The 26,250-nt window shown below is 45.6% G+C and overlaps 1 protein-coding gene across 7 annotated transcripts; it reads right to left on the bottom strand.

The window, feature by feature from the left end:
- Positions 1-287: 287 nt before the first annotated feature.
- On the bottom strand, positions 288-24,547 carry LOC308580378 (zinc finger protein 862-like). 7 transcript variants are annotated; one of them, XM_081181861.1, is made up of 8 exons: positions 24,408-24,547; positions 22,172-22,338; positions 20,591-20,735; positions 11,945-12,022; positions 11,312-11,392; positions 9,012-9,439; positions 7,643-7,801; positions 288-3,336 (listed from the first exon to the last, which is right to left on the bottom strand). In XM_081181861.1, the coding sequence occupies exons 1-8, from the start codon at positions 24,445-24,447 to the stop codon at positions 1,489-1,491; spliced, it is 2,946 nt and encodes a 981-aa protein (XP_081037987.1). In that variant the 5' UTR covers positions 24,448-24,547; the 3' UTR covers positions 288-1,488. The 7 variants fall into 7 exon arrangements, with proteins under 7 accessions (XP_081037987.1, XP_081037991.1, XP_081037989.1 ...); XM_081181865.1 differs by lacking the exons at positions 20,591-20,735; positions 22,172-22,338; positions 24,408-24,547 and adding exons at positions 13,604-13,730; positions 14,004-14,192; positions 15,768-15,904; XM_081181863.1 differs by lacking the exons at positions 20,591-20,735; positions 22,172-22,338; positions 24,408-24,547 and adding exons at positions 13,604-13,730; positions 14,004-14,192; positions 15,385-15,523.
- Positions 24,548-26,250: the final 1,703 nt, after the last annotated feature.

Genomic DNA, 26,250 nt, shown 5'->3' with positions numbered 1-26,250 from the left:
TGAACAAAAGAAGAAAAGGCACAATAACCTGGGAACTTCCTCTCTGCCCAGAACGTTGGAGGCTATACACCACACCCCCTCAACAGTATTTATAGGAACTCAAACACTGAGATCCTGCTCTGTTCTAGTAACAAGAAGCCGAAAGCACCAGCCTGAAGATGACGAGTGAGACCTCGTCGAAACGTCGCCTAGACACCCCAACTCTTACACGGGAAGACACCCGAAGACACCAAAACCTGCATATATATATATATATATATATATATATATATATATATATATATATATTTGGGGGGGAATGAATGAATTCCTATGCCCCACAAATAACCCAGAGATGCATTTTAAATAAAAGGACACGTTCAACTTATGTAAAAACATGCTGATTCCTGGACCATCCGCGGGCCGGATTTAGAAGGCAATTGGGCTGGATCCAGCCCCCGGGCCTTAGTTTGCTTACGCATGATCCTTGGGGTCCCTTCCAATTCTACAATTTTATGACTCCTTCAGAACTTTGAATGTGTTTAAATAGCGAAGGTTGAGTCGTTTTACAGACTACGCATGATCTACACACAGGAAAGTAAGGGGTGTGTGAGCATTTTTCCTGCCAGAGGCAGTTCCCTGGCAAGCTCTTGTCTGGTTGCATTAGGATTGTAATGGAAGGGCACTTTCTACTTTAGACTAGCAAAAACCTTTTTTTTGACCTTACATGGAACCTAAAACGACCACAAAACCATCATTTCCTAAAATGAGTAATCCAAAAAATAATAATTGAAAGGAATCTTGTTGAAGCTTACTCAGGAGTAAATTCACACGTCAAAACTCCTTGAAAGGGTTTGCACAGAACCAATAAGAAGGGTGGGTGGCAAAAAGCCTCGGGGGGGGGGGGAAGTATTTTAAAAGGAAACCAGAGGGTCTTGGCTGATCTTATGGAAATGCAGTCTTTTAATGATCCTGTGACCAATTAAATCCAATTCAAAACCTGACCTCAGATAGACAATTGCTGCACACGGAAGTTCTACTTTTACAATTTGCTTTTACTGAAAGGGATGCTCATTGCCCCTTTGGCCATACAGTCATAATGCTTCTTAGGGTTTCTTTGTATTCAAATGATATACTGCCTACTTGTTATGCCCTTTAAGAATAAATGTGTTGATGTGTTTGTGTGTTTGTATGTGTATGTATGCAAACACACATCTGGGAGGCGGGCGGCCAAACTGGGTCTTTGACCCGGGTGACAAAAAACCTAGATTCGGCCCTGAATTGTGCTAAAGCCATAAACCAATTATAAGAAGGTGGCACTATCATTACAGTAATCTGTAAGACTAATTTATTTGCCAAGATTACTATAAATTTGTTATGAGTCCTGTGACAAGGACTAAAAAAACTGCAAAGCTTGCTACAAAAGGCGAATGAATAAACCACACTTACCTGTTTCATTTTGTTTATACAATAAAAATACTGGGACTATACTTCGGTTTTTAAAACATCCTAGTCTTTGTTTTTAAAGTGGGGTCTTCTAATGCGGCCCCTGGCAACATCGTTCCACCACAAATTAACTGCATTTGCAGCATTGAAAACCTCTAGGTCCGGACCATTCATCTTGATCATCAGTAAGTCATCAATGGTCGTCGCAAGCAGACGTTTCCGACTGTCCGTTTTAACCAGGTTTAGTTGGCTAACCCCCCTCTCGCATTCGGCAGTGCTAAGCGGGAGGACTCGCAAGAAGTTCAAAACTTTGCATATATTAATATACGAAGCACAAGCCGTTGACTCTGCTTGAAGGCGCTGCCAAGCTTCTTCACACGTGATGCTTGTCTTGTTGCCAGCCCACACTTTGAACTCTTGATACTCCTCCAAGATGGCTTCCTTGTCGACTCTCACGTTGCTGGGCAAGGCTTGCAATAGTTCACTCAGTTCTTTTTCTCCGTGGCTACTTGCGGACGTGTCCCTTCCACCGACCGGTTTGGGTATGTTGCACGGGTCAAATATCTCGACGTTTCGCAGAACTCTGTCGTTTCCGATGCGGTCAAACCATTTGTCGATTGCTTCCACGATTGAACTCAGCAAGACCCGCCGATCTTCCTCAAAGCAGCCGACTTCGCTTGCGCTGCTAACGATTTCCACGTCTTTGTACACTAACACGCCGCCTTCCAGCTGCACGGCACTTTCAAACTTTTGCAGCTGAGGCCCGCTGTCTTTCACCATCCTCTGCAACCTCTCTTTCGTTGCCGTCAAGCTGGTTTTCACATCGCTGACGGACACACACTTCCTCCGAAACACCTCGGATAACCTCGTAAGTGTGTGTGTAACGTCGTCCATGAAAAACAAAAACTTGACAAACCGCTCCGATTTCAAACGCTTCAAGTACCCCTTCAGCTTGGCCTCCACCTTCCTATCTGGCTTTGTGCTGGAGCCGCTCACAATCTGCTGCAAGTGCACCACAACTATGGGCAGATTGTCGGCCAGGGCTTTCACGGCAGAGTTCTTCGACTGCAGCCACCTGATTCCGGTGATACCTATGTGGCGAAGCACTTTCTCGTTCAGGACTTCGCCTATCTCTTTCAACTCCTTTGCCCTTTTAGGACTACTGTGGTAAAACGTGTATATACCCTTCACGACGTCTTCGGCAAGCCCGGCGAATTTGACGGACTTTAAGGCATCCCCTATCGCAAGCTCCAGTTGGTGAGCGACGCAGTGCACAGCCACCAGACCTGGACAGCTGTCCTGGAACAATTTCGCAACCCCAGACGCATTGCCCGTATCAACGCTAGCCCCGTTGAAACTTATGGCCGTCAGCTTGCTTTTCCAATCGGGTATGTATCCGTCGAGAACTGACTCAATGGTCGACTTCACTTCCCCTGCATCCTCACTAGGACATTCCTTAAGGGCTCCGTAACTACATTTCACTTCCGCTTCATTTATATAATAAAAGTAAACAATCTCGGAAGCTGCGTTCGATCTATCCGTCGAGCCGTCGGCCAAAATCCCAAAGAAATTTGCTTTGCTCAGTTTGTACTTGAGCTCCAGCCGAAGGCTTTCCGCAATGTAATGAGCAAACTGCTTGGCCGCTTTGTCGTTCCTGTACGTCTCGCCCACTATCAAGCCGTTTTTCTTCTGCAGTGCACATAGCGCCGGGAAGTCGTCAAACGAATAGTTCTCCTTGACGATGAAGTATGCCGTATTGAACAGCTTCTCCAAGTTACTGTGCAAATTGCTGTCCATCGTTCTTAATTCCTGCACCGTCGGGACTGACAGGGGCGCGGACATTGGATTCAACCTGGCTAATTGAGCACGGCAAGCTTTTTGGTGAGTAGCAGATGCACCGTGCTTTTTTATCTGAAAAGGTAACAAAAATAAAATTTGTTATTATAGAATCACAGAATCTTAAGAGTTGGAAGGGACCCAGCGGTCATCTAGTCCAACCCCCTGCAATGCAGGAATCTCAACTAAAACATCCGTGACAGATGGCCATTCAACCTCTGCTTGAAAACCTCCAAGGAAGGAGAGTCTACCACATCTTGTGGAAGTTTGTTCCACAACTGAACAGCTCTTACTGTAAATGTTTAGTTGGGATCTCATTTCTTGCAACTTGAAGACGTTGATTCGAGTCCTACCCTCCAGAGCAGGAGAAAACAAGCATGCTCCCTCCTCCATGGGACAGCCCTTCAGATATTTGAAGATGACTATCATATCTCCTTTCAGTCCCCACTTTTCCAGGCTAAACATACCCAGCTCCTTCAACTGTTCCTCATAAGGCTTGATATCCAGACCCTTAATCATCCTAGTTGAACCTCTTCTGCACACGTTCCAGCTTGTCAACATCCTTCTTAAACTGTAGCACCCAGAACTGGGCGCAGTATTCCAAGAGTTGTCTGAGACCACCAGGTATAGGGAGATACATAAATTCAATAAATAAAATTAATAAATAAGGCACAATAGTCGTACTATTACTTCCCTTGATCTGGACACTAGACTTCTATTGATGCAGCCTACAAGAGCATTAGCTTTTTTTGCTGCTGCATCACATTATTATTATTATTATCATTATTATTATTATTATACCACTTTCATATATTTAAAAAAATCAAAGCCGTTTGCAGCACATTAAAACATCAAATAAAACAATCCAGAATCAGTGCTGAAGAGCATTTATTTATGTATGGAATGACAGCAGCCAGGATATTTTCTGCACAAAAATGAGAGGAAGAAATTCCCACCAAAGAAGAATGGAAAAGCAAACTGATGGACTATGCTGAACTGGCAAAGTTAACAGCTAAAATAAGACAGCTTAATGATGGTTGTTTTATGGAAGAATGGAAGCCTTTTTTGGACTATTTAAAGTAATAGTATTATAGTATAATATTTGAACTATGAGCAACAGAAGGAATGAGAGATTATTGTAGGTAAAAGGTAAAGGACTCCTGGGCAGTTAAGTAATAAACAAATATCTGACTTTTAGAAGACATCTGTTTAGGGAAGTTTTTAATGTTTAATGTTTTATCGTGTTTTTAATATTCTGTTGGGAACCGCCCAGAGTGGTTGGGGAAACCCAGCCAGATGGGTGGGGTATAAATAAATAAATTATTACTGGTAGTGGTAGTCCAGTCAAAGGTGACTATGGGGTGTGGCACTCATCTTTCAGGCCGAGGGAGCCAGTGTTTGTCCACAGACAGATTTCTGGGTCATGTAGCCAGCATGACTAAACCGTTTCTGGCACAGTGGAACACCGTGACGGAAACCAGAGCGCATGGAAATGCTGTTTACCTTCCTGCCACAGCGGTATCTATTTATCTGCTTGCGCTGGCATGTTTTCGAACTGCTAGGTTGACAGAAGCTGGGACAGAGCAATGGGAGCTCACCCTGTCACAGGGATTCGAACAGCCGACCTTCCGAAGGGCAAGCCCAAGGGGCTCAGTGGTTTAGACCACAGCGCCACCTGCATCCTTAGTATAGGAGAAAGAAGACAAAGTTCAGCAAGGGGAGAAATAAATAAACCACGGAAAACGGGATGGGAAGTCGACAAAACAAAAGAAAAATCTACAGTGGTGCCCCGCAAGACGAATGCCTCGCAAGACGGAAAACCCGCTAGACGAAAGGGTTTTCCATTTTGGAGGTGCTTCGCAAAACGAATTTCCTATGGGCTTGCTTTGCAAGACGAAAATATATTGTGAGTTCCTGCAGGTTTTTTTTCCTTTTTCCCAAGCCGCTAAGCCGCTTATCAGCTGATCCGCTAAGCCGCTAATGGGCTTGCTTCACAAGATGAAAAAACCGCAAGACGAAGAGACTCGTGGAACGGATTCTTTTCGTCTTGCGAGGCACCACTGTATTATGTATTGGACTGCATATGTGATATTTCTGGAAATTTAATAAAATATATCGGGGGGGGGGGGAATATTGCCTTTCTGCCGCCTATTTCTGCTCATGGTAGTGGAAAGAATGGTAGTACAAGCACTTGATTCCAACAGCAAGCAAGGCTTGATCTACAGCATTTGTGATTCTGCAGGATTCAGGCAACCAGCCTTGGGGTCCACGGGAGCCTGGTGGTGGCATGATAGTTCCTCCTCTGCCAGCTCTGAGCTCAAGGAATAATTTACGGCATTATTTAATTGCAGACTGGAACGTTTTGCCGTTTTAAAAACCAGAACAGACATGATTATAAGGACAAAGAACTAATGAACAAAAACACCCAATGCCATTCATCTGTTTTGTTTCATACTATACGATACGATAATCTCTATTGTCATTGTCCCATACAGAACAACGAAATCGAAAAGTCTACATAAGACATTCAAAACCCAACAAGCCTGCTATCCCAGCCATCCCAACCTGGTTAGCCTCCTAAAAACTCTGATACCCCATTTTTAAAACAATATACTCCCATAGAGACTCCTTACACTGCGTTTAAAACCAAAATCGCATTTGGATAGAAACTCTTTCTCAGGCGGCTAGTCCTAGTCTTTGTAACCCTGTACCTTCTTCCAGAAGGCAAAAGCTGAAAGAGATCATTTCCGAGGTGTGCACGAATAAGCAGGAGGCTGTTTGCCTGAAGGCACGGAGTCTGGCAAAGATGATGTCACACAGGAAAAAACAAGAGGAGCTGTGCAGATGTAGCGCCCACCACGGGCTAGAATTCTTTATAGGTTTCCATCATTTTTGTTGCAGCAGTGGCAACCCTACTCAGAGCAGCAAAACAAGATACTGTATTTTTCGCTTGATAACACGCACCTGACCATAACACGCACATAGTTTTTAGAGGAGGAAAACAAGAAAAAAATATTCTAAACGAAACAGTAGATGTATGATTTTTGTGGTTCATGCTGTGGCCACAGACATGTGATCTGATGGTGAGTTTGGGGTGACCCAGTGCAAAAATCCTGAGGATCCATGTGGATCCGTGCTTTGTAACCACGTTTTAAGTGGGGAGGGAAGGAAAAGCACTCAAAGGACAAGGAGCACGTGTGGGGTGGATGGAGAAGGAGCTTTTCTGCGAGCTGAGCGGGGAGGAGGGAGGGAAAGAGCACTGTTGCTTTAAAGGTATACTTAAGGTATTTGCCCTGTGCCTGGGGTTTTTTCCATTTAACAGTTTGCAGCCTTTTCCTTCCGCTCCTTGTTTTGAGGCAGAATAGATTTGAGCAAGTGAGGAGGACTTGGATTGCAGGGGATTCGCCATTAGCTGTGTAAAAGCACTCCTCCTTGCAGCCTTCTACTTTGTTTGTACAGGTGGCTACTGGTATCAGGTTCAGTTTGAGTGATAAGCAGCCACCAGTAGCAATGGAATGGAGCACAAGAAAGCAGTAGGGGCACTAGGACCCAGACAATGCTCAAATCTATCCTGCCTGAAAACAGCTGAGAAGCGGGGGATAGCCTTTTCTTTTACTTCCTGGTTTTCACTGCGCTCGTGGCTCAGAGCTCCAGGTTGGTTTCGGGTTTTTTTGCTGCTGGTTGCTTAAATTTTATCCTTCCTGATCCAAGCCCTCCTGTCCCTCTGCAGCCTCATTGCTCCGTTTAGAGAGCGCTGGGACCATTGCTAGCTGAGGCTGCAGCAGCTGTTGCTGGCTACTTTAAAAGCGCCTGCTGGCTTTGAACTGCCTGCCTTCTCCCGGCTCGCTATGGCTCCCGTCTGTCCCTCCTCCCATGTAAGCGGCTGCTGCCCGCTTTGCTGCCATGGCTCTCCTTCCCTCCCTCCTCCCCGGCTCCTCCGTAGGTAGCTTTAAAGCAAGCAAAGGAGCCCCTCCTCCTGGCTGTAAAGCAAGCAAAGCTAGAGCCGTGCAAAGCCCTGCAAGCGGCTCCCACTTTGCTTGACTGGCGGCAGCCACGGCTCTGATCCAGGGCATTCGCTCCGTAACACGCACAGGCATTTTCCCTTACTTTCTAGGAGCAAAAAATTCCGTGTTATGGAGCGAAAATTACGGTATATGAAAGCTAGGAGATGTTTATATCTGTGTCTTGTTTCAGCTGCAAAAGTAACTTGCAGCCTAATAATAACAAGGGAAAATTGGCAGCTGCTTCTCATGATGCCCTATTAAAATCTGTCGCTGTTAATGGCTGGTTTCCCCAGACCATTTAACTAAAAAAAACCAAACAACTGTCACATTTAACAAATTTGGCAAATTGTATCTGCAGAATATAAATATAAACCCACCGTTTCAATCTTGAATGTTGTGCAGCCTTTCACGAAACTCGTATCCTCGGCCCGTGCAAATTCTTTGCAGACGAGGCAGATCATAACATCAGCAAACATTTCCAGCCACGGATTTTCTAGCTTCCACTTCGAAAAAGTTGATGGCCTCACTTTTTTCCTCTGAGATTTAATAATACAAGTATTAGAGCAGCTAGCCTCTTTCCCCTTATTGCTGGATTTTCCTAACAAATCTGGCATTGCCCAAATATAAACAGTTAACTTATTAAACCTCATCATGATTTCATAATTATCTATGTATTTCTAATAGTATAACCAAATCAGTAATTTTTGATATAACTGTAAAATACTATGAAAATTTATTATTCCAAAAATGAAACCTTCCTCTGGTTGTCAATATTAAGATGATATCAGCAAGGAGACAGTCTGTAAAAAAACGATTTAAATGAAATTTTACTGACTAGTGATTTAAATTGATTCAATTTGATTTAAATAAAATCCACCCTGGTCTTCACCCAAAAATGAGCTTGCAAAAGCGAAAAGACAATACAGTATTTGCTTTCCCGCCTGCAAGGTCAGCTAGGTTTTATGCTATCTCCCATACCTTTGCATGCCTTCACACCTTAAAACCTGCTCTCCTCAAATCACTGCAGGAACCCATTCATTCACAAACTTAAGTGCCCCAAACTTCTCAATAAGACTTCATTCATGTTCGTCTCCCCTAAGCTTGCCTTCCGTCCAAATTAGGCTGCAGACAATTACTAGAAAGTGTGCAATGCACGTTTGCCCATGTTCCACCTGAGCTCTCCAGACATTTCCCTATCTTGCTACACTACCTGTCCGAAGTCCTATTCCGACTGGCTGGCCCAGGTCAGAATGCCTGGGTCTGACCCTGATAAGAATTCACAGAGGAGGTCACTTGCTATTTAGGTTGAATTGTGGGAACGTTTTTTCATTCCAATACAGCTATTAAAGTTTGCATTGTCATCAATTATGGCAGCTATGAATGGCCATCGGTCATCTTGCATACATAGAGACTGTTTCCATCAAAACTCACTGCTTACGTTTTTCTCTACGCTGATTGATTCACCTTCCAAACAATAGAAGTCGTAAACTCATTCAATGCGAAAATACTCCGGTCCCTCCATTTATTTCTACTCCCTTTATATGCAGAGTGTGTGCAAAGGCTGAAGCTCATTCCACACTCAGTGCATTTAAACGGCTTCTCTCTGGTGTGGGTTCTTTGATGATTAATTAAGGTGGTTATTCTGTCTGAAGCTCTTTCCACACTCCCTGCATTCAAGGTTCCTCCCCTCTGCATTTTGCAACTCCTTTTTAATTCTAATTTATATGTAAACACTATCACACATACTGGAGTCGGTTGGATGTTAGGATTCTGAGCATCAAATGCTTTCATCTTCCCACACTTGGAATTATTTTGTTCTTGCCATTCTATTCCCATCAGATTCTCAGTCATCTCTTCTATTGCTTCGCTCTTGACGATCTCGGATGACAAAGTCCATTGCTCCCAATAATTCCCATTGTGCCGCGTCTCTTCCGTCATCTCTTCCGTTGCCTCAGTTTTGACAATCCCCGATGGCAAAATCCATTGCTGCTTATAATTCTCATTATTCTGCATCTCTTCTGCGCCTTCAGTTTTGACGATCCCCGATGGCAAAATCCATTGCTGCCTGTAGCTCCCATTGTTCTGCGTCTCTTCTGTCATCTCTTCGGTCACTTCGCTCTTGATGATCTCTGGCGACCATCGCTCCCTAGAATTCCCATTATTCTGCACATCATCTGATGGTGGGGAGAGAGGAGAAGCATGTTTGAATCTCAAGAGAAAAACAAAGGATCTAATCACAGACCATTTCCCCACTATATGCCAAATTTAAATGTGGTTAACTTCTGAACCAAGGGATGCGGGTGGCGCTGTGGGTTAAACCACAGAGCCTAGGACTTGTCGATCAGAAGGTCGGCGGTTTGAATCCCCGCGACGGGGTGAGCTCCCGTTGCTCGGTCCCTGCTCCTGCCAACCTAGCAGTTCGAAAGAACGTCAAAGTGCAAGTAGATAAATAGGTACCGCTCCGGCGGGAAGGTAAACGGCGTTTCTGTGCGCTGCTCTGGTTTGCCAGAAGCGGCTTAGTCATGCTGGCCACATGACCCAGAAGCTGTACGCCGGCTCCCTCGGCTAATAAAGCGAGATGAGTGCCGGAACCCGAGTCGGCCACGACTGGACCTAATGGTCAGGGGTCCCTTTACCTTCACCTAATTTCTGAACACCCTATAGTGCAAAACAGGGGTGGGGAACCTCCAGCCCACAGACCAAACTTGGCCCCTTTTGGTCCTGCAGATCAGTTTAAGGACCTCTTCCCCAGTCACCCTGCACCTGACATCAAACATGAGAACATGTGTGGGGCAGGTAAGGGTGATACTGTGAGCTTAAAGCAAACTTCTGATTCTTCCTCTGCTAGAGCAAGTTACACTCACAGCTACCTATCAATTGATGGGTAGAAGCAGCGCACCTTCCTTGAGCAGAGAAGAGGCTTCTCCCAACCAGCACTGCTCTCTAAAGCTGTTTGTGACCCAATCGGAACTGCTTCTGCAGAAGGATTTGTTTGCACATGTGGAGAGATCTGCCGTTGTTTGCCGGTAAGCTTGTGAAACATGGACCACTTATAAACACCATCTCCAACTCTTCAAAAGATTCCATCAACGATGCCTCCAAACATTTTTACACATCACTTGGGAAGACAGGCGAACTAATGCCAGTGTACTGGAAGAAGCAAAGATTACCAGTGTCGAAGTGATGATTCTTCAACATCAACTTTGTTGAACTAGTCATGTTGTGTGGATGCCTGATTATCGTCTTCCAAAGCCACTACTCTATTTCAAACTTAAAAATGGAAAGTGTAATGCTGGTGGTCAACAAAAGTGTTTTAAAGACTCTCTCAGGGCAAATCTAAAAAAAAGTAGGATAAACACTGACAACTGGGAAACACTGGCCTGCGAGCGCTCCAATTGGAGAACAGCCTTTACCAAAGGTGTCATGGACTTTGAAGAAGCAACAAACTCAGGACAAAAGGGAGAAAGGTGCTAAGCGGAAGGCACATTTGGCAAACCCTCACCGTGATCAATTCCTGCCTGGAAACCTATGTCCCCACATGTGGAAGGACATGTAGATCCAGAACTGGCCTCCATGGTCACTTATGGACTCACTGTTAAAACTGTGTTTATGGAAGACAATCTTACTCGGCTACAAGTGATTGCCAAAGAAGAATACATGTTTACTGCAAAGGAATTCCGAGAGAGTTAAGAGGATTTATTTTCTACTAAGACAGCATGTCTTTCATTCTCTGGTGCCTCTACTGTGTCCTGTCACCTAACTGTCTTGCCATTTATCAGTACCAGATCTCTCAGGTAGGCCAAAGTGATTCAGGACAATCTCTGTCTGTCTCCAGCCAATCTGGTTCAAGCCAAGATTTCCCCGAATTGATGCAATTTCATTCAGGATCAGCGTTTGGGCTGGATCTGGTGCACAGCTTTATTTAACACAGAGAAATGGGGTGTATTTCACTGGCAAACTTTGATTTTAGCCTAAATAGCATAGATATTGCATCATAGTTTTGTTCTCATTATAATCTCTTTCATTGACATTGTTAATATCAGTACCTGCCAATTTCTTCCCTTCCTCGGAGGCCTGTCCTGTTGGGTTTTCTCCGGGCATAGAAACGAGGTCTGGTTTCAGAACGTCTGCCATAGAAACAGAAACAGGCTAGTTACTTCCGAGTACAAAAGACGGAGCTGTTCCAAGCTTGCTAACTGCTATGTTCCCCTTCCCAAAACCAAGAAGATCAGTCAGAACATGGTTGTGCAGACCCAGAGGAATCAATCTGGTGCTTGGGAGCCGCCATTCACTGCCCATTTAGCTCAGCTGAGCGGCATTCTAGAAGCCAAAGCAGCTGTTTTAATGCAAGGCAAGGTGGAAGCGAAACCTCAACCAGGAGACCATCTTTTCTCTGTATAAGTGGAACTCTACTGCATGAAGCCAAAAGGCTTGTCTTGTCCCGTATCCCTACACAGGCCAATTTGATCCTTATGGGGATTCCACTAGGACATAAAGGCAAGAGCCCCCTCCTGCTGTTCTTCCCAGATTCAGAGATGTTTGATATATAGCTGTCTTGGCTAAAAGCCATGGACAGCTTTACTTTCCGTGAATTTACTTAACTCTCTTTGAAAGTCACTGCATAAAAATCTTTCAATACCGAGACCAAAAGGAGCCCCACAAGACAGCTAAGCACTTACCGATTGATATCTCCTCTTCTCTAGGATGCCGGATAAGTGGATCTTCTCCTTCTTCCCAACAGGAATTGAGGTCTGATACTTTGAAGGAAACACACAGGACCAATTACGTCTGATTCTACTTACTCACCACAAAATATCCAGCTATTCCAAAGCCAGCCAACCGGACAGAGAGCCTGGAGAGTGAGATGGAATTTCTATAGGCCACAGCAACTACCCCTACCCAACCCTCATGTCTGCCCGGATGCCGCAACAAGTGGACACGGTGCTCACCCACTCAGGTCTCCGTGATGTAGACCAGATCAGCCTCCTCATCCACAATCAGATCAGGGATGAAGGAGGTCATATTCAGAACCAACCTGGTATTCAGCAACAGGAGCCACAGACCTGAGGGCTGGCTGACAAGACAATCGAAACACCCCATGTTTTGCTGGCACACCATACAGTCACTGTCTGTGTCATATGCCCCTTTCCCAGCTTGCCCTGTCTCCCACATCATACCTCCCCCTACCCTGAACCACTGCTCTCCCCAGGTTCAAAAAAGGATGTCTTTGCTGAAACATGCTGAAGTGCAAAATGCTTCCATTTCCAAGGGAGAGTTGGAGAAGTTCCACAGCTGTTTTAGCTATTTCCACATTTTAAAAATACAGTGAACATAAGCTGTGCTTGCAAAGGAACGAACAGGAGTATGCTCTAAGGGTCAGCATTGTACCTTTGCGCCCCTATATCCCTGAAGGAGCATCTCTATCCCCATCATTCAGCCCAGACACTGAGATGGAGCACTGAGGGCCTTCTGGCAGTTCCCTCACTGCGAAAAGTGAGGTTGCAGGGAACCAGGCAGAGGGTCGTTTTGGTAGTCACACCCGCAGTGTGGAACACCCCCCCCCAATCAGATGCTGAGATAAAGAACTATACAACTTTTAGAAAACAGAAGTCCACAGAAGTTTGCCAGAGTGGCCCAAAAGCTCAAACTCCCTGCTAGTTAATGAAGTGGGTCCATTTGCTTAGATGCTTTTACACCTACAGCATAACAAAAGTGAGAGTAAGCAAAAAGCCCAGAACATTTGCAGAATAAAAAACTGCAGGATTTTAACAGGAAGCTAGGGGACATGTGGGACGTGGGTGGCGCTGTGGGTTAAACCACAGAGCCTAGGACTTGCTGATCAGAAGGTTGGCGGTTCGAATCCCCGTGACGGGGTGAGGTCCCGTTGCTCAGTCCCTGCTCCTGCCCACCTAGCAGTTCAAAAGCATGTCAGAGTGCAAGTAGATAAATAGGTACCACTCTGGCGGGAAGGTAAACGGCGTTTCCGTGCACTGCTCTGGTTCACCAGAAGCGGCTTAGTCATGCTGGCCACATGACCCAGAAGCTGTACGCCGGCTCCCTCGGCCTATGGAGCGAGATGAGCGCCGCAACCCCAGAGTCGGCCACGACTAGACCTAACGGTCAGGGGTCCCTTTACCTTTACTAGTGGACATGCATTCACTAAATCCCGAGCAGTATACGGGCTCCAACCTTTGAAGCAGCAAATGGAATAGAAAGTGCAATTGTGTTTAACTGCTCAATAACATCAGAAAAGGCTCAATTACAAGGACGTATGGAGCGGGGCTACTAAATTCATTCCTCAGACATCTATTATTGAATGAAAAAATAAGCAGCCTTACCTAGAGAGGTCACAGTCTCGTAGTTCTCTTCCATGACTTCCCTATGCAAAGCTTTTTGGCGTGGATCCAGAAGAGCCCATTCCTCTGCCTCAAAAAACACAGTTACGTCCTCAAAGGTCACCAGGCCCTGGACAAAGGAGTAGAATTCATTCCACCATTTCCCAAGCGTGTAAGGAGACGTGATAGATGCATGTGTGCTTTCATTTATCTATCAGTTCCCATCACGGCCACTTTTGCTGGGCCAAAAGTAAAAAAAAGGAAAGGGAAAGGGAAGGGAGGGAAGGAAGGAAGGGAAGGGAAAGGAAAAAAGAGGCATATTTTTTCAGTCTCCCTTGCATCTCCACACACAGAGAGGCACCCAGGAAACTCGCATCACTCTCTTGGATTCTCCTCCCCTTACCTGAGGTGGCTGCCAGGAAGCTCTTTCAACTTCACCCCAAGGAAGAGACAGTCCCGGCTGTGAACCTGAGGCCATAGCCCTGCCTTCAGGGCGTGAAGGATGAACGGGGCCACCCCCGCGGCAGTCACAGCTGCTCCCCCAATGCACTTTAAAGCATGTTGCAGCCGTCAAGCGGGGTCACCCCAGGGCCTGCAGGGGAGAAACAGGAGATCGGAGGGACGTCGGCCGTCTGCAGCCTCTGCTATAATACAGTAAACAAACGCGCAAGCAAATGAAAACAGACAACTGAGCTCACTGAGGTCCAGTGCCGGGGGCCTTCTGGCGGTTCCCTCACTGCGAGAAGTGAAGTTACAGGGAACCAGGCAGAGGGCCTTCTTGGTGGTGGTGCCCACCTTGTGGAATGCCCTCCCATCAGATGTCAAGGAAATAAACAACCACCTGACTTATAGAAGACATCTGAAGGCAGCCCTGTTTAGGGAAGTTTTGAATGTTTTATTGTGGTTTTAATATTCTGTTGGGAGCTGCCCAGAGTGGCTGAGGAAACCCAGCCAGATGGGCAGTGTATAAATAATAAATAATAATAATAATTTTTATTATTATTATTACTACTACTGGTAGGACTTGTCATTCACAGATCATATACTACTACTACAGTCATTCACATATCATATATATGAAATACTTTATTGTCACTTGTACAACTTGTATACAGTGAGATTACACGAGCACCGGGCACTCAGCTCTCTTAGTCTTAATTCCCCTCGTTTACTGACGCACACCCACCAAACCCTAAAGTCAGTTGCCCCGTTGTTATCTTTTCATTCAGGAGCCTAACAGCCCACAGATAGGAGCTGTTTTCTCTCTCTCTCTCTCTCTCTCTCTCTCTCTCTCAATATTTAAATTTTATTGTCATTCACAGATCATACACTACTACTACTGTCATTCACAGATCATACATACGTAGATGAGTGATTCCCAAGTCTGGGTTTCCAGCTGTTTATGGACTACAATTCCCATCATCCCTGGCCACCGGTCCTACTAGATAGGGATGTTGGGAGTTGTAGTCCAGAAACAGCTGGAGACCCAAGTTTTTTGGGGGGGGAAAGACTGCACTATCTAAGGTCAGTCTGGCCATCTCAGTCCTCCTCCAACCTCGTCTCCGCTCCTGGCTCCGAAAAGAGTTCCGTCCCTGCCCAACTCAGAGCATCCCCCAAACTGGGAGCGATTTCTGACTTCCCAACTGGGCCAGACCCCCTTAGGAAGGATCCGAGGAGGAATGGGAAAGAAGTGGGGTGGGGTCCCTTCTCTTCCTTCCAGCGCCCACGCCCCCCTCCAAATCCCCCCCTCCCCCCCCTCCATCCTACCTGACACCTCTTCTCACCTGTAGCGCCCGATCCAGCAGCTCCCTTCCGCCGTCCGGAACCCGGAGGAAGCAATATAGGTGAAGCCCCGCCCCTTCCTTCCGAGGCCAACTTCCTGCCCCTCTAGGAAGCAGAGCTCTGTGCATTAACCCTTCGCAGGACTTAAGGTGCGTGCGCGCATTCACGCCCAAAGAAAGGCGAGCTTTTAACACGCTCTTAGGGAGTTTTTTTAAACAACACGTAGGAGGAAAAAACATAAACCAAAAAGCGGTAGCCAGCAGTCTCCCAAGCAGGAAAAGTGTCATAATATGACCCGCATTGCTGGGGGTTGGGCTAGATGACCCTTGGAGGTCCCTTCCAACTCCACTTTTATCTTGCATAGCAAAGGAGCGATCACATGTACCTGTTTTATGACAGCCCACCATATTTTAGCTGAGTTAGCTGAGCACAGAAGAAGAGCTCGACTTGCGTTTTCATTTGTGTAAAATAGAATTTGCTTTTCTCATGTATTTGTTGTTGTTTAGTCGTGTCCGATTTTAACTTCCTGCCTCTCTAGGAACCAGATTTTAACTTCCTGCCCCTCTAGGAACCAGAGCTCGCTTCATTTGCCCAGTTGGAGGACTAAATGAAAGGAGCTGCAAGATTTCTCCTCACCCTTCTTCTCTTTAAAGATTTCCAGAACCTTCATGATCTTGAAAAACCTTCCATGGTTCCAGTTATGTATCTGAAGTTTGGTATCTGAAGAAGTGTGCATGCACACGAAAGCTCATACCAAGAACTAACTTAGTTGGTCTTTAAGGTGCTACTGGAAGGAATTTTTTTATTTTGAAAAACCTTCTCAGTGTATGTCGCAGCTTGCCAATATCCTTAAACTCTGGTGCCCAGAACTGGACACAAAACTTCAGGCAGAAGAGCAGTACTATTGCTTCCCTTGATCTGGACACTATACTTCTGAGAGCACAGCCAACAATATTAGCTTTTTTCTTTCTTTCTTCTTCTGCTGCATCATATTGTTGACTTGTGGCAAGCTTTGCCAGCTTGCATGCTCATTCCTTCGATTCCCCCAGGCATCCACTTGTATTTCACTTGCTACCAAAATTCAGTTCTGAATCAGGAAATACCACTTCAGGAGGAAGCATGTCTTGTCACATCCCAAGCAGCCATCTTTGTACCCCCTTCACATTTTGCCCCACTGTGGCCCAGCCCTAGAATTCACCGTGGCAAAGCTATTGGGTTTTACCCCTACAGAGGTTCAAGCCAAAGAAAACCACTGCTTTATTTTCCATTGATGAGCAATGGCTCTCCATTATGTAACATGGTACGCCTTGTTTTACATAACATGTGGCTGCCCCCCACCTACCCCCCCCCCAAAAAAACCCCAGAGGCGAGCTACAACTAACACATAAAAATGCCACCCTGCAATCTGTAAGAATAGGGAACTAGGTCTGCCAAAATGGTAACAAACGAGATGGAATGTGAACCAAATCATTGAAAATAAGGTCATGTCACCAAGTGGAAAGGATCTGATGAAGCAGGCACTCAATGTTTTGCCCAGTAGGTGAACATAAAAGGGTCCACCCCTTGTACACAGTTCAACTTCCATTGAATTCTGACTTGGAGCTTCCCTCTTTAAAGGCAAATGGGGACAGACTGAGGTGCTTCGATAGCATCCTACTTATCCCCAGCTTAAGGTAGTATGAAAGCAAACAGCATTAAAAAAAAAGCACACACAATAAACAAGGAAAAAGTGGACATACGGAGCTTGAGCAGGAAATCCAGAAAAAAGGGGGGAGAGGGACAGGCCTTGATATCTAGCAGAACTTCCCCTCCCTGTTCCAAGCCACTATGCTAAGGGAAGCTGCTTCTATGGGATTTATGGGACCAGTGCTTGGAAAGCCCATTTAAAAAAGGAACAAGAACTAGTTCCAGTTCATCCTTATCAAGAATGAACTAGTCCAAGTTCATTCAAAAAGTTCATCCTTGGAAACTTGTTTCCAGCCTTCCAAATCTTATAAGCTCCTGTGCTGAAATATGGGGTCCAATAGTAAGTTGAGGTGAAAACTAGGAATAGATTAGGGGTTCCCAAACTGAGGATTGTGGACCACAGAATGTGCGGCGGAACTATCACATTAAAGACTTCTATTGTGTTCTCGACACTGATTTTTTAAGAGGACCTTTATTGCTTTATTCGTCACTGAATTTTGTTGGTTTGAAATTTGAATTCCTTATACAGTGGTACCTTGGGTTACAGATGCTTCAGGTTACAGTCACTTCAGGTTACAGACTCTGCTAACCCAGAAATAGTACCTCGGGTTAAGAACTTTGCTTCAGGATGAGAACAGAAATCGCGCAGCGGCGGCGTGGCGGCAGCAGCAGCAGGCCCCATTAGCTAAAATGGTACCTCAGGTTAAGAACAGTTTCAGGTTAAGAACGGACCTCCAGAACGAATTAAGTTCTTAACCCGAGGTACCACTGTACAGCATCTAGAACAGTACCTTATGATTGCTAAACTTCAGAACAATCATTAAGTGGTGCAGAAATAGGCTCAGGAGTTTCTCAGTCACTGAGGACAGCCCTTGAAGACAGGAGCTTGAGAACCACGGTTATAGATTATGGATGATTCCTGGGTTGTGTAGGGGACTAGGCTGTTAAAGAGGCTTTAATGAGTGTTGGGTGTGTGCCTATGCAAAGCAGCCATAAGCGGGATTTCTTCAAACCAACGTCTTATTCCTTTTACTTGGAATAACAGAATTCCATAGGAATCTCAGGACTGTGTACCACAACAGGCAGTGAATCCCTCAAGGTCTTAATCAGAGATTTTCTCCAGTGATACAGCTTTCCCCAGACGCCCGTCCATGTAGATTCTCTGATAAGTAAGCTGACTACTCCAACAGATTCCACATTCCATGCATTTAAATGGTTTCTCCCCGGTGTAGATTCTCTGATGATGAATGAGGTGACTACTCTGCCAAAGGTCTTTCTGCACTCTCTGCATTTATATGGCTTCACCCCTGTGTGGGTGTACTTCGATGTGACGTAAGCTTACTGCTCACTCTAAGGCTCTTTCCACACTCCCTGCATTGAAATGGTTTCTCCCCTCTGCAAGTTCTTTCATGACGAGTACGGTGAGTACTCAAGACTCAGGTGCACTCAACACTCCATGCATTCAAACGTTTTCTCCCGTGTGTGGGTTCTTTGATGTTTACTAAGGCTACCGCTCTGTGTAAAGCTCTTTCCGCACTCCACACATTTAAATGGCTTCTCCCCTGAGTGTTTTCTTTGATGTACAGTAAGTTTACTGCTCTGTGTAAAGCTGTTTCCGCACTCCATGCATTTAAACGGCTTCTCCCCGGTGTGCGTCCTCTGATGTGTAGTAAGATTACTGCTCACTCTAAATCTCATTCCACATTCCATGCACTGATACCGTTTCTCCCCTGTGTGGATCGTTTGATGTTCAGTAAGGTTACTGTTTGCTCTAAATTTCATTCCGCACTCCATGCATTCAAATGGTTTCTCTCCTGTGTGGGTTCTCAAATGTCTGCAAAGGCTGCTTCTCCTATTAAAGCACTTTCCACACTCCCTGCATTTAAATGGTTTCTCCTTTGCGTGGGTTTTCTGATGTGTAATAAGGTTACAGCTCAGACTGAAGCTCTTTCCACACTCCAGACATGTAAATGATTTCATCACGGTGTATGTTCTTTTTTCAGGCATTCTGGGTCCTTTGTGATTTCCAAGCATCTCTTTTCCAACTTCAGGCTTGGCTGCTGCCGATGACTCCATATGTGGTTCCCTACATAGCTCATTGTTTTGTACATCATCTGCAGAGTGTGGAAGGAAAGGGGGAAAGCATGTTTTATCTCTATTCTTTTTCATCCTGTAAAAATTTAATGCTTTTATTTAAATCACCAAAACAGAAAACTTGTTCCCAAGAACTAGGGGGAAAGTACATCTCCTATTGTATATGAATAGTTTGATAAGATCTGGTCAATAATACCAATGATTTTATTAGCTTATTATAGACGGGTACACATAATTCAACCTGGTAAGACACAGGAATATGGGTATTCTTTGTAATGCACTGGAATAATAAGTTTATTGATAACAGTTCTTCAATTTGTTTTAATACTATTAGTATTTGTAAAGTGGTGCCTTTATTTTATGGTACCTTGCTTTTAAGAAGAATCACATTTAATTTCAAGGCAGAAACAATCACAGATTGAGCCCAATTAGGTGTTTCTCAGATTTTTTGCATCTCCGTGATTGCCCCCTCTGACTGAACTGCTGAAATCAAGGTCACCTTTTGAACATTCCAGAATCCCACACAAACTCTTATTCCTTTCTGGTCCATATAGCACACGATGTCATTAAAATTAGATGTGCATGGTATCTTCTCCTTTGTAACAACAGTGGTATATACATTTCTACAAGGAGGAGAACAGAAGTCTAGGAAAGCTGGGAAAGAAGCCAAACTGGGAAGATCACTACCTGCTCTGTGATTCCAATGACTTTAGTTGCAGTCACAAAATTCCAGGGATTAAACCTAAGACCATCTACACACATGCAAAACATGTCGCCAGGGCCCTGAAATGGTTTAGAAACTGCTTTCAAAGCAGCAGACAGGTGAGTAAATTATGAAGATGGCTCCCAGACAAAGTTAATTCCTACCTGATGATGTCTCTCTTTTTCTTCCCAACAGATCTTCTCCTTTCCAACAGGAATTGAGGTCTGTCTCTGTCAAGGAATCAGAGAAGGTGGCTTAGGTTTGGTCACATAATACTCAACAATTCAAAATCGAGCCTTTTAAAAGCTAATAAAAGGTATTATTTTGATTTTGTGACTCCTGCATGAAGTGAATAGAACACGTCTGTGTCCTGTGTCCCAGCAAGATCACTTTGGAATGATGCTGTGGAATAATAATAATAATAATAATAATAATAATAATAATAATAATAATAATAATTTATTATTTATACCCCAGCCACTCTGGGTGGCTTCCAACAGAACACTAAAATACAATAACCTATTAAACATTAAATGCTTCCCTAAACAGGGCTGCCTTCAGATGTCTTCTAAAAGTCTGGTAGTTGTTGTTCTCTTTGACATCTGGTGGGAGGGCATTCCACAGGGCGGGTGCCACTACCGAGAAGGCCCTCCGCCTGGTTCCCTATTATTGGAAACCAGCCAATAAATTATTGTTATTGTTATAAGAAAGAAAAGGGTCCTTACCAAGCGAGGCCACCGTCTCATAATTGTCCTCCATGACTTCCCTGTGCAAAGCCCTTTGGCCTGGATCCAGCAGAGACCACTCCTCCTCCGTGAAAAACACAGCCACCTCCTCGAAGGTCAAGAGAGCCCGGAAGGTCATCAGGCCCTGGAAGTAGAAAAAATACGGTAACAGGTTCGCCATGCACCACCCTCCTGATAGGCAAGGGCCACACAGTGGTTGGATGCTGTCCCTTTGAGATCTTTCAGTGATGGCCACCAAGATGGGTGGCTCAAAAAGAGGACTTGACAAATTCACGGTGAGGAAAAAGCTATCAGTGGCTACTAGCCAGGACAGCTATCGTCGGCTTCCAAAATTTGAAGCAATTATACCTGCTGGGAACCACAAGAGGGGAGAGGGCTATTGGACTCAGGTCTCACTTGGAGGGCTTCCCACAGGAATCTGGGTGGCATCTGTGAGAACAGCCCCCATCTGGCAGGATGTTCTGATATAAGGCCAAACGTGGAGGAGGAGGAGGAGGAGGAGGAAGAAGAAGAAGAGGAGGAGGAGTTTGGATGTGATATCCCGCTTTATAACTACTCGAAGGATAGTGATAGTGGCTAACATTCTCCTTTCCCTTCCTCCCCCACAACAAACACTCTGTGAGGTGAGTGGGGCTGAGAGACTTCAGAGAAGTGTGCCTGGCCCAAGGTCACCCAGCAGCTGCATGTGGAGGTGCAGAGACGCGAACCCGGTTCACCAGATTACGAGTCTACCGTTCTTAACCACTACACCACACTGGCTCCCATGGAGACAACAAGGCATTATTATAGTGTGTGTGTGTGTGTGTATGTGTGTGTATTATATTATATATAATTATATACCTAGCAAATGGAACCTTACAAAAGGACAATACGAGTGGACTCCCCATGCCCTTACCACAGCAAAAAGACTGATACAGTGGTACCTCGGGTTACAGATGCTTCAGGTTACAGACTCCACTAACCCAGAAATAGTACCTTGGGTTAAGAACTTTGCTTCAGGATGAGAACAGAAATCGTGCTCTGGCGACACGGCGGCAGCGGGAGGCCCCATTAGCTAAAGTGGTACCTCAGTTTAAGAACAGTTTCAGGTTAAGAACGGACCTCCAGAACAAATTAAGATCTTAACTCAAGGTACCACTGTACTGATGAATTCTAAAAATAAAAATGCGGCTCCCTTCTACGACTGGATTTAAGATTTATACAAACTCGCAACATACAAACAACTTGCATACAATAAATGCAGGCTTGCCATGGACAAATTTGATGATATTTGGAATCCATTCTTGCAAATGATCTGGTGAAGTACAATACCTACCTTGCAAAGTATGCAGTTTTGGGTTCCCCCCTCCCCCCTTTATTTATCCTTCTGCACCGGTTCTGTTTCTCTTTTTGTTTACGTCTCAACATGTTCAGTGCACATATAATTATGTACTTTATGAACTTTCAATAAAGATTTTTTTATTATTATTTTAAAAAGACATATTCTTTCAGAGCCCCTTCCCACTCAGCCCACAGAGACTCAATCCACTCTTGCCTCTCCCAAAACAATCCTTTCCTTACCTGGGATGGTTGCCTGGCAGTTCTTTCTGCTCCTTCTACAGACGGTGTCTCAGAAGCCATTGTGCTGCCAGGAGGAGATGAAAGAAGAGGCCTAAACTGGACCACTCCTGGGACACCTGGAGCTGTTGTGAAGATGTCCTTTAAAATAGGGTGTAGCTTGCAAATGCCTGCAAAGGAGAGACAGGGAGTGAGGAGGATTCCATCCTTCATACTTTTGTTTCCCCCCTCTACGTCAGTGTTTCCCAAACTTGGGTCTCCAGCTGTTTTTTGGACTACAACTCCCATTATCCCTAGCTAGGAAGACCAGTGTGTATCTGAAGAAGTGTGCATGCACACGAAAGCTCATACCAAGAACTAACTTAGTTGGTCTTTAAGGTGCTACTGGAAGGAATTTTTTTATTTTGACTATGGCAGACCAACACGGCTACCTATCTACTACTAGGAAGACCAGTGGTTAGGGATGATGGGAATTGTAGTCCCAGCTGGAGACCCAAGTCTGGGAAACGCTGATCAGCGTATGATCTGTGAATGACGAGTTCCATCAGTACTCAGCTGGTGGTCTCTTTTCATTTGTTTGTTTATATGTTTGTTTGTTGTATTATAATTGATAATAACAATAAATTTTATTTATACCCCGCCCTACCCGACCGGTGCCGGGCTCAGGGTGGCTAACACCAGTAAAATTACAGTAAAAACATAATGGGGGGGGGGCAATTTAAAATACAGGTTAAAATGCAATTTAAAATGCAGCCTCATTTTAAAAGTAGCCCATAGATCAAAACCATAAGGGGAGGGAAACGTGAGAGTCAGACTGAGTCCAAACCAAAGGCCAGGCGGAACAGCTCTGTCTTGCAGGCCCTGTGGAAAGATGTCAACTCCCGCAGGGCCCTAGTCTCTTGTGTCAGTGCATTCCACCAAGTCGGGGCCAGTAGTGAAAAGGCCCTGGTCCTAGTTGAGACCAATCTAACCACCTTGCGACCTCCAAAATGTTGTCAATTGTGGACCTTACGGTCCTCTGCAGGGCATACTAGGAGAGGTGGTCCCATAGGTAAACTGCTTTGATAGTTAGCATTGTCCAGGGCGCAAAATAGCCTGGTACCTGCACTGGGAAGGAGAACCACTTACATCACCTTCAGTTCCTTGGAGAAAAAGGTAGGAAATGAATTCAATGAACGAACAAGTGACTGGGTTTTGGATTCTGAGTCGGCCTTGTAAAAAACAGTACGGCAAATCCCAGCCCCACCTCTCGCCATATAACTTCCCCTCCAAGGCTATGTCCCCTGAGCCAAATGGGGTGGGTCGGAAGACCCTGCGCTGAAAACAAGGCAGTCGGGTGACCACTTTGCAGCTGGAGAATCATAAAATCTTAGAGTTGGAAGGGACCCAAAGGTCATCAAGTCCAACCCGCTGCAATTCAGGAATCTCTGCTAAAGCATGCATGACAGCTGTGGCCATCCAACCTCTGCTTAAAAACCTCCAAGGAAGGAGGTTCTATAGTCATACCTGGGGTTACAGATGCTTCAGGTTGTGCATTTTCGGGTTGCGCACCAAACCGAACCCGGAAGTACCAGAACGGGTTACTTCTGGGTTTCGGCGCTCACACATGCGCAGAAGCACTAAATCGCGCTGTGCATGCACAGAAGCGTCGAATCGCAACCCGCGTGTGCGCAGACACAGCGCTGCGGGTTGCAAACATGCCTCCCGCACGGATCATGTTCGCAACCCGAGCACCCGCTGTACTGTCAAACAGCTCTTACTGTCGGAAAGTTTTTCCCCCAAATGTTTAGTGGGATTCTCCTTTCATGTAACCTGAAGCCATTGGTTCTGGTCCTACCCTCCCGGTGCAGAAGAAAACAAGCTGGTTCCCTCTTCCATGTGACAGCCCATGAGATATTTCAGAAGACGTCTGCAAACTGCCTGCACACCAAATGGGCGGAGAAAGGGAGTTTTCCCCCTCGCGTTTCCCCCTCTTTTCCAACAAAGGGCGTCTTCCCTGCAGCAACCCCCCACTCCCTTCTCCATAGCCTAGAACTACAGCGTTGATACTGGATCGCGGTGGATCTTGCGCTGGGAACCGCAGCGCGCTTTTACTGCACGCGTCGCAAGTGGGCTGCACGGATGCGCCTCTTCCCACGCTGCTCTATCAGGGGGTTCCTAAACAGGGAAGCTGGGGGTGGGGCTCCTTTGAACCCTCCTCCAAAAGCAAACCCTCCCTCCCCCCTTCCTCCTTGCGCACCCCTTTCTCCTTTGCCTGCTCCAAGCTCCTTTCTCTCCATCCAGGCCGAGTTAGGGATGGCGTCCCGCCCCTTCAGCAATCTCAATCTCTCTCTCTCCTTCCTCCGCCTCCCTCGCTTGTAGAATCATACTTCCTGCCTCTCTAGGAAGCAGGGCTGGGTGCCTTTGCCCAAATCGGAAGACTTGAGTGGCAGGACCTGCCCCCCCCTTCGCAAGCCTTGGGAGTTTTACGCATGCGCGCCCCCACGGGCAAACTGAAGATCTGACACTGTTGCAGGAATTTATGTATAGGTTGGGGAGGGGGTGTGGTTGCCCCTCCATCAGATATCATGCACATGCAGCCCACTACCAAAACCAGCACAATCACTTTTGTGACTTTTGTGATTTGTCCCCACAAAACACTTCGTCGCAGTTTCTTCCTGTCTATTCAAAGGGCCTCTGCTGCACAATACCAAATGTAAGAATTCACTGATAAATGTACCTATGTACTGGCTCACTGGGGAAACTTCAGAAATTCATATAGACAGGTGAGCTCAGCTACTCAGCAGCCCCTCTGCCTGAGTGATAATACTGGCATCTTGATACCTGAGTGCCAGACAGGTAGCCATTCCAGAAATAACAAACCCAGATGAAGACAAAAGGGTGGGATTGACTTGGCTGGGAAACAGGGAAATGTAAATATCTCATTTGTTACACTTGATGGGCGTTTGGTGGAGGGCAAGGAGAACCATGGGGCAGGGTCCAGGATGCTCAGATTACTGCCACCAGACCTCCCCTTTCATGATGTAATCATGATGTAGTTTGGGGGGGTGTAACATGGGGATTAGCAGCTAATAAAAATTTGGGGGCTCTTTTGTTAGAGGCTTGCTTCCGTCTTGTTCCACCTTGTGGCAGGTGGGAGTCCTGTCGCGACAGTCTTCAATCAAGACCAAGCCTACTGGCTGCTGTTTTGCTCTGGTATTCCTGGCTGGTGTCCTTTTTTTTTTGTCCAAGGGAGCCCTCAGATTTCTCCGTTGTAGCAGGAACACCCCCCCATCATTCAGTTTGTACAAACTTCACAAAGACACACACTCACACTCACACACTACATACGCTATGCTTCTGTTATAAATTCATAGAAAATCAACCATACATCGGATTTGCACTGTTCCACTTTTATTTTACTCCATGAAGGAAGGACTACAAAATGGGGAAGGTTTGATACAGGCCAGCCATAATCCCTTGAACATCCCAGCACATCCACAGGAGCCCTGCCCAGTTGCTATGCCAACCCTGATGATCCCAGACAGAAGACAATCAAGATCACAAAGAACTTGCATATGGGAGTGGATTCAGCATGGACTGGAACAAAGGACAATTATCAGATCTTCCCTCAGGGGGCAGGAAACTGCGATGACCTTTTGTCTTCAGAAAATGACTCATGGGGAGGGGTAGAAGGGAACCAGCCAGGTGACAGGACACTCAGGTTACCACCACAACTTCTCCCTCAACCCCTCCTTTCTGTAATATATGCATGATGTTTCTGTGGGTGGGCTTGACCTAGAGGATGGGAATTTCAAAAGTTTTTATAAGGTCTTGCACACCATTTTCTGTGTCTTTTCCTCTCTCCTGCAAGTGAGGGGAACACCCTGTTGCAACAGTTCAATAAAGGCCAAGCCTACAGGCTGCTGTTTTGCTCCAATTTACTCTGGTTGGTGTCTTTACTTTTTGTCCAAGGGAGCCTTCGGATTTTTAACAACAACAGCAGCTGGTACAGTGGTGCCCCGCAAGACGAATGCCTCGCAAGACGGAAAACCCGCTAGACGAAAGGGTTTTCCGTTTTTGAGCTGCTTCGCAAGACGATT

The sequence above is a fragment of the Podarcis bocagei genome, assembly GCF_964188305.1.
Source record: "Podarcis bocagei genome assembly, chromosome: 2".
In the NCBI taxonomy this organism is placed as follows: Eukaryota; Metazoa; Chordata; class Lepidosauria; order Squamata; family Lacertidae; genus Podarcis; species Podarcis bocagei.
This window is presented reverse-complemented; position numbering and strand designations above follow the sequence as displayed.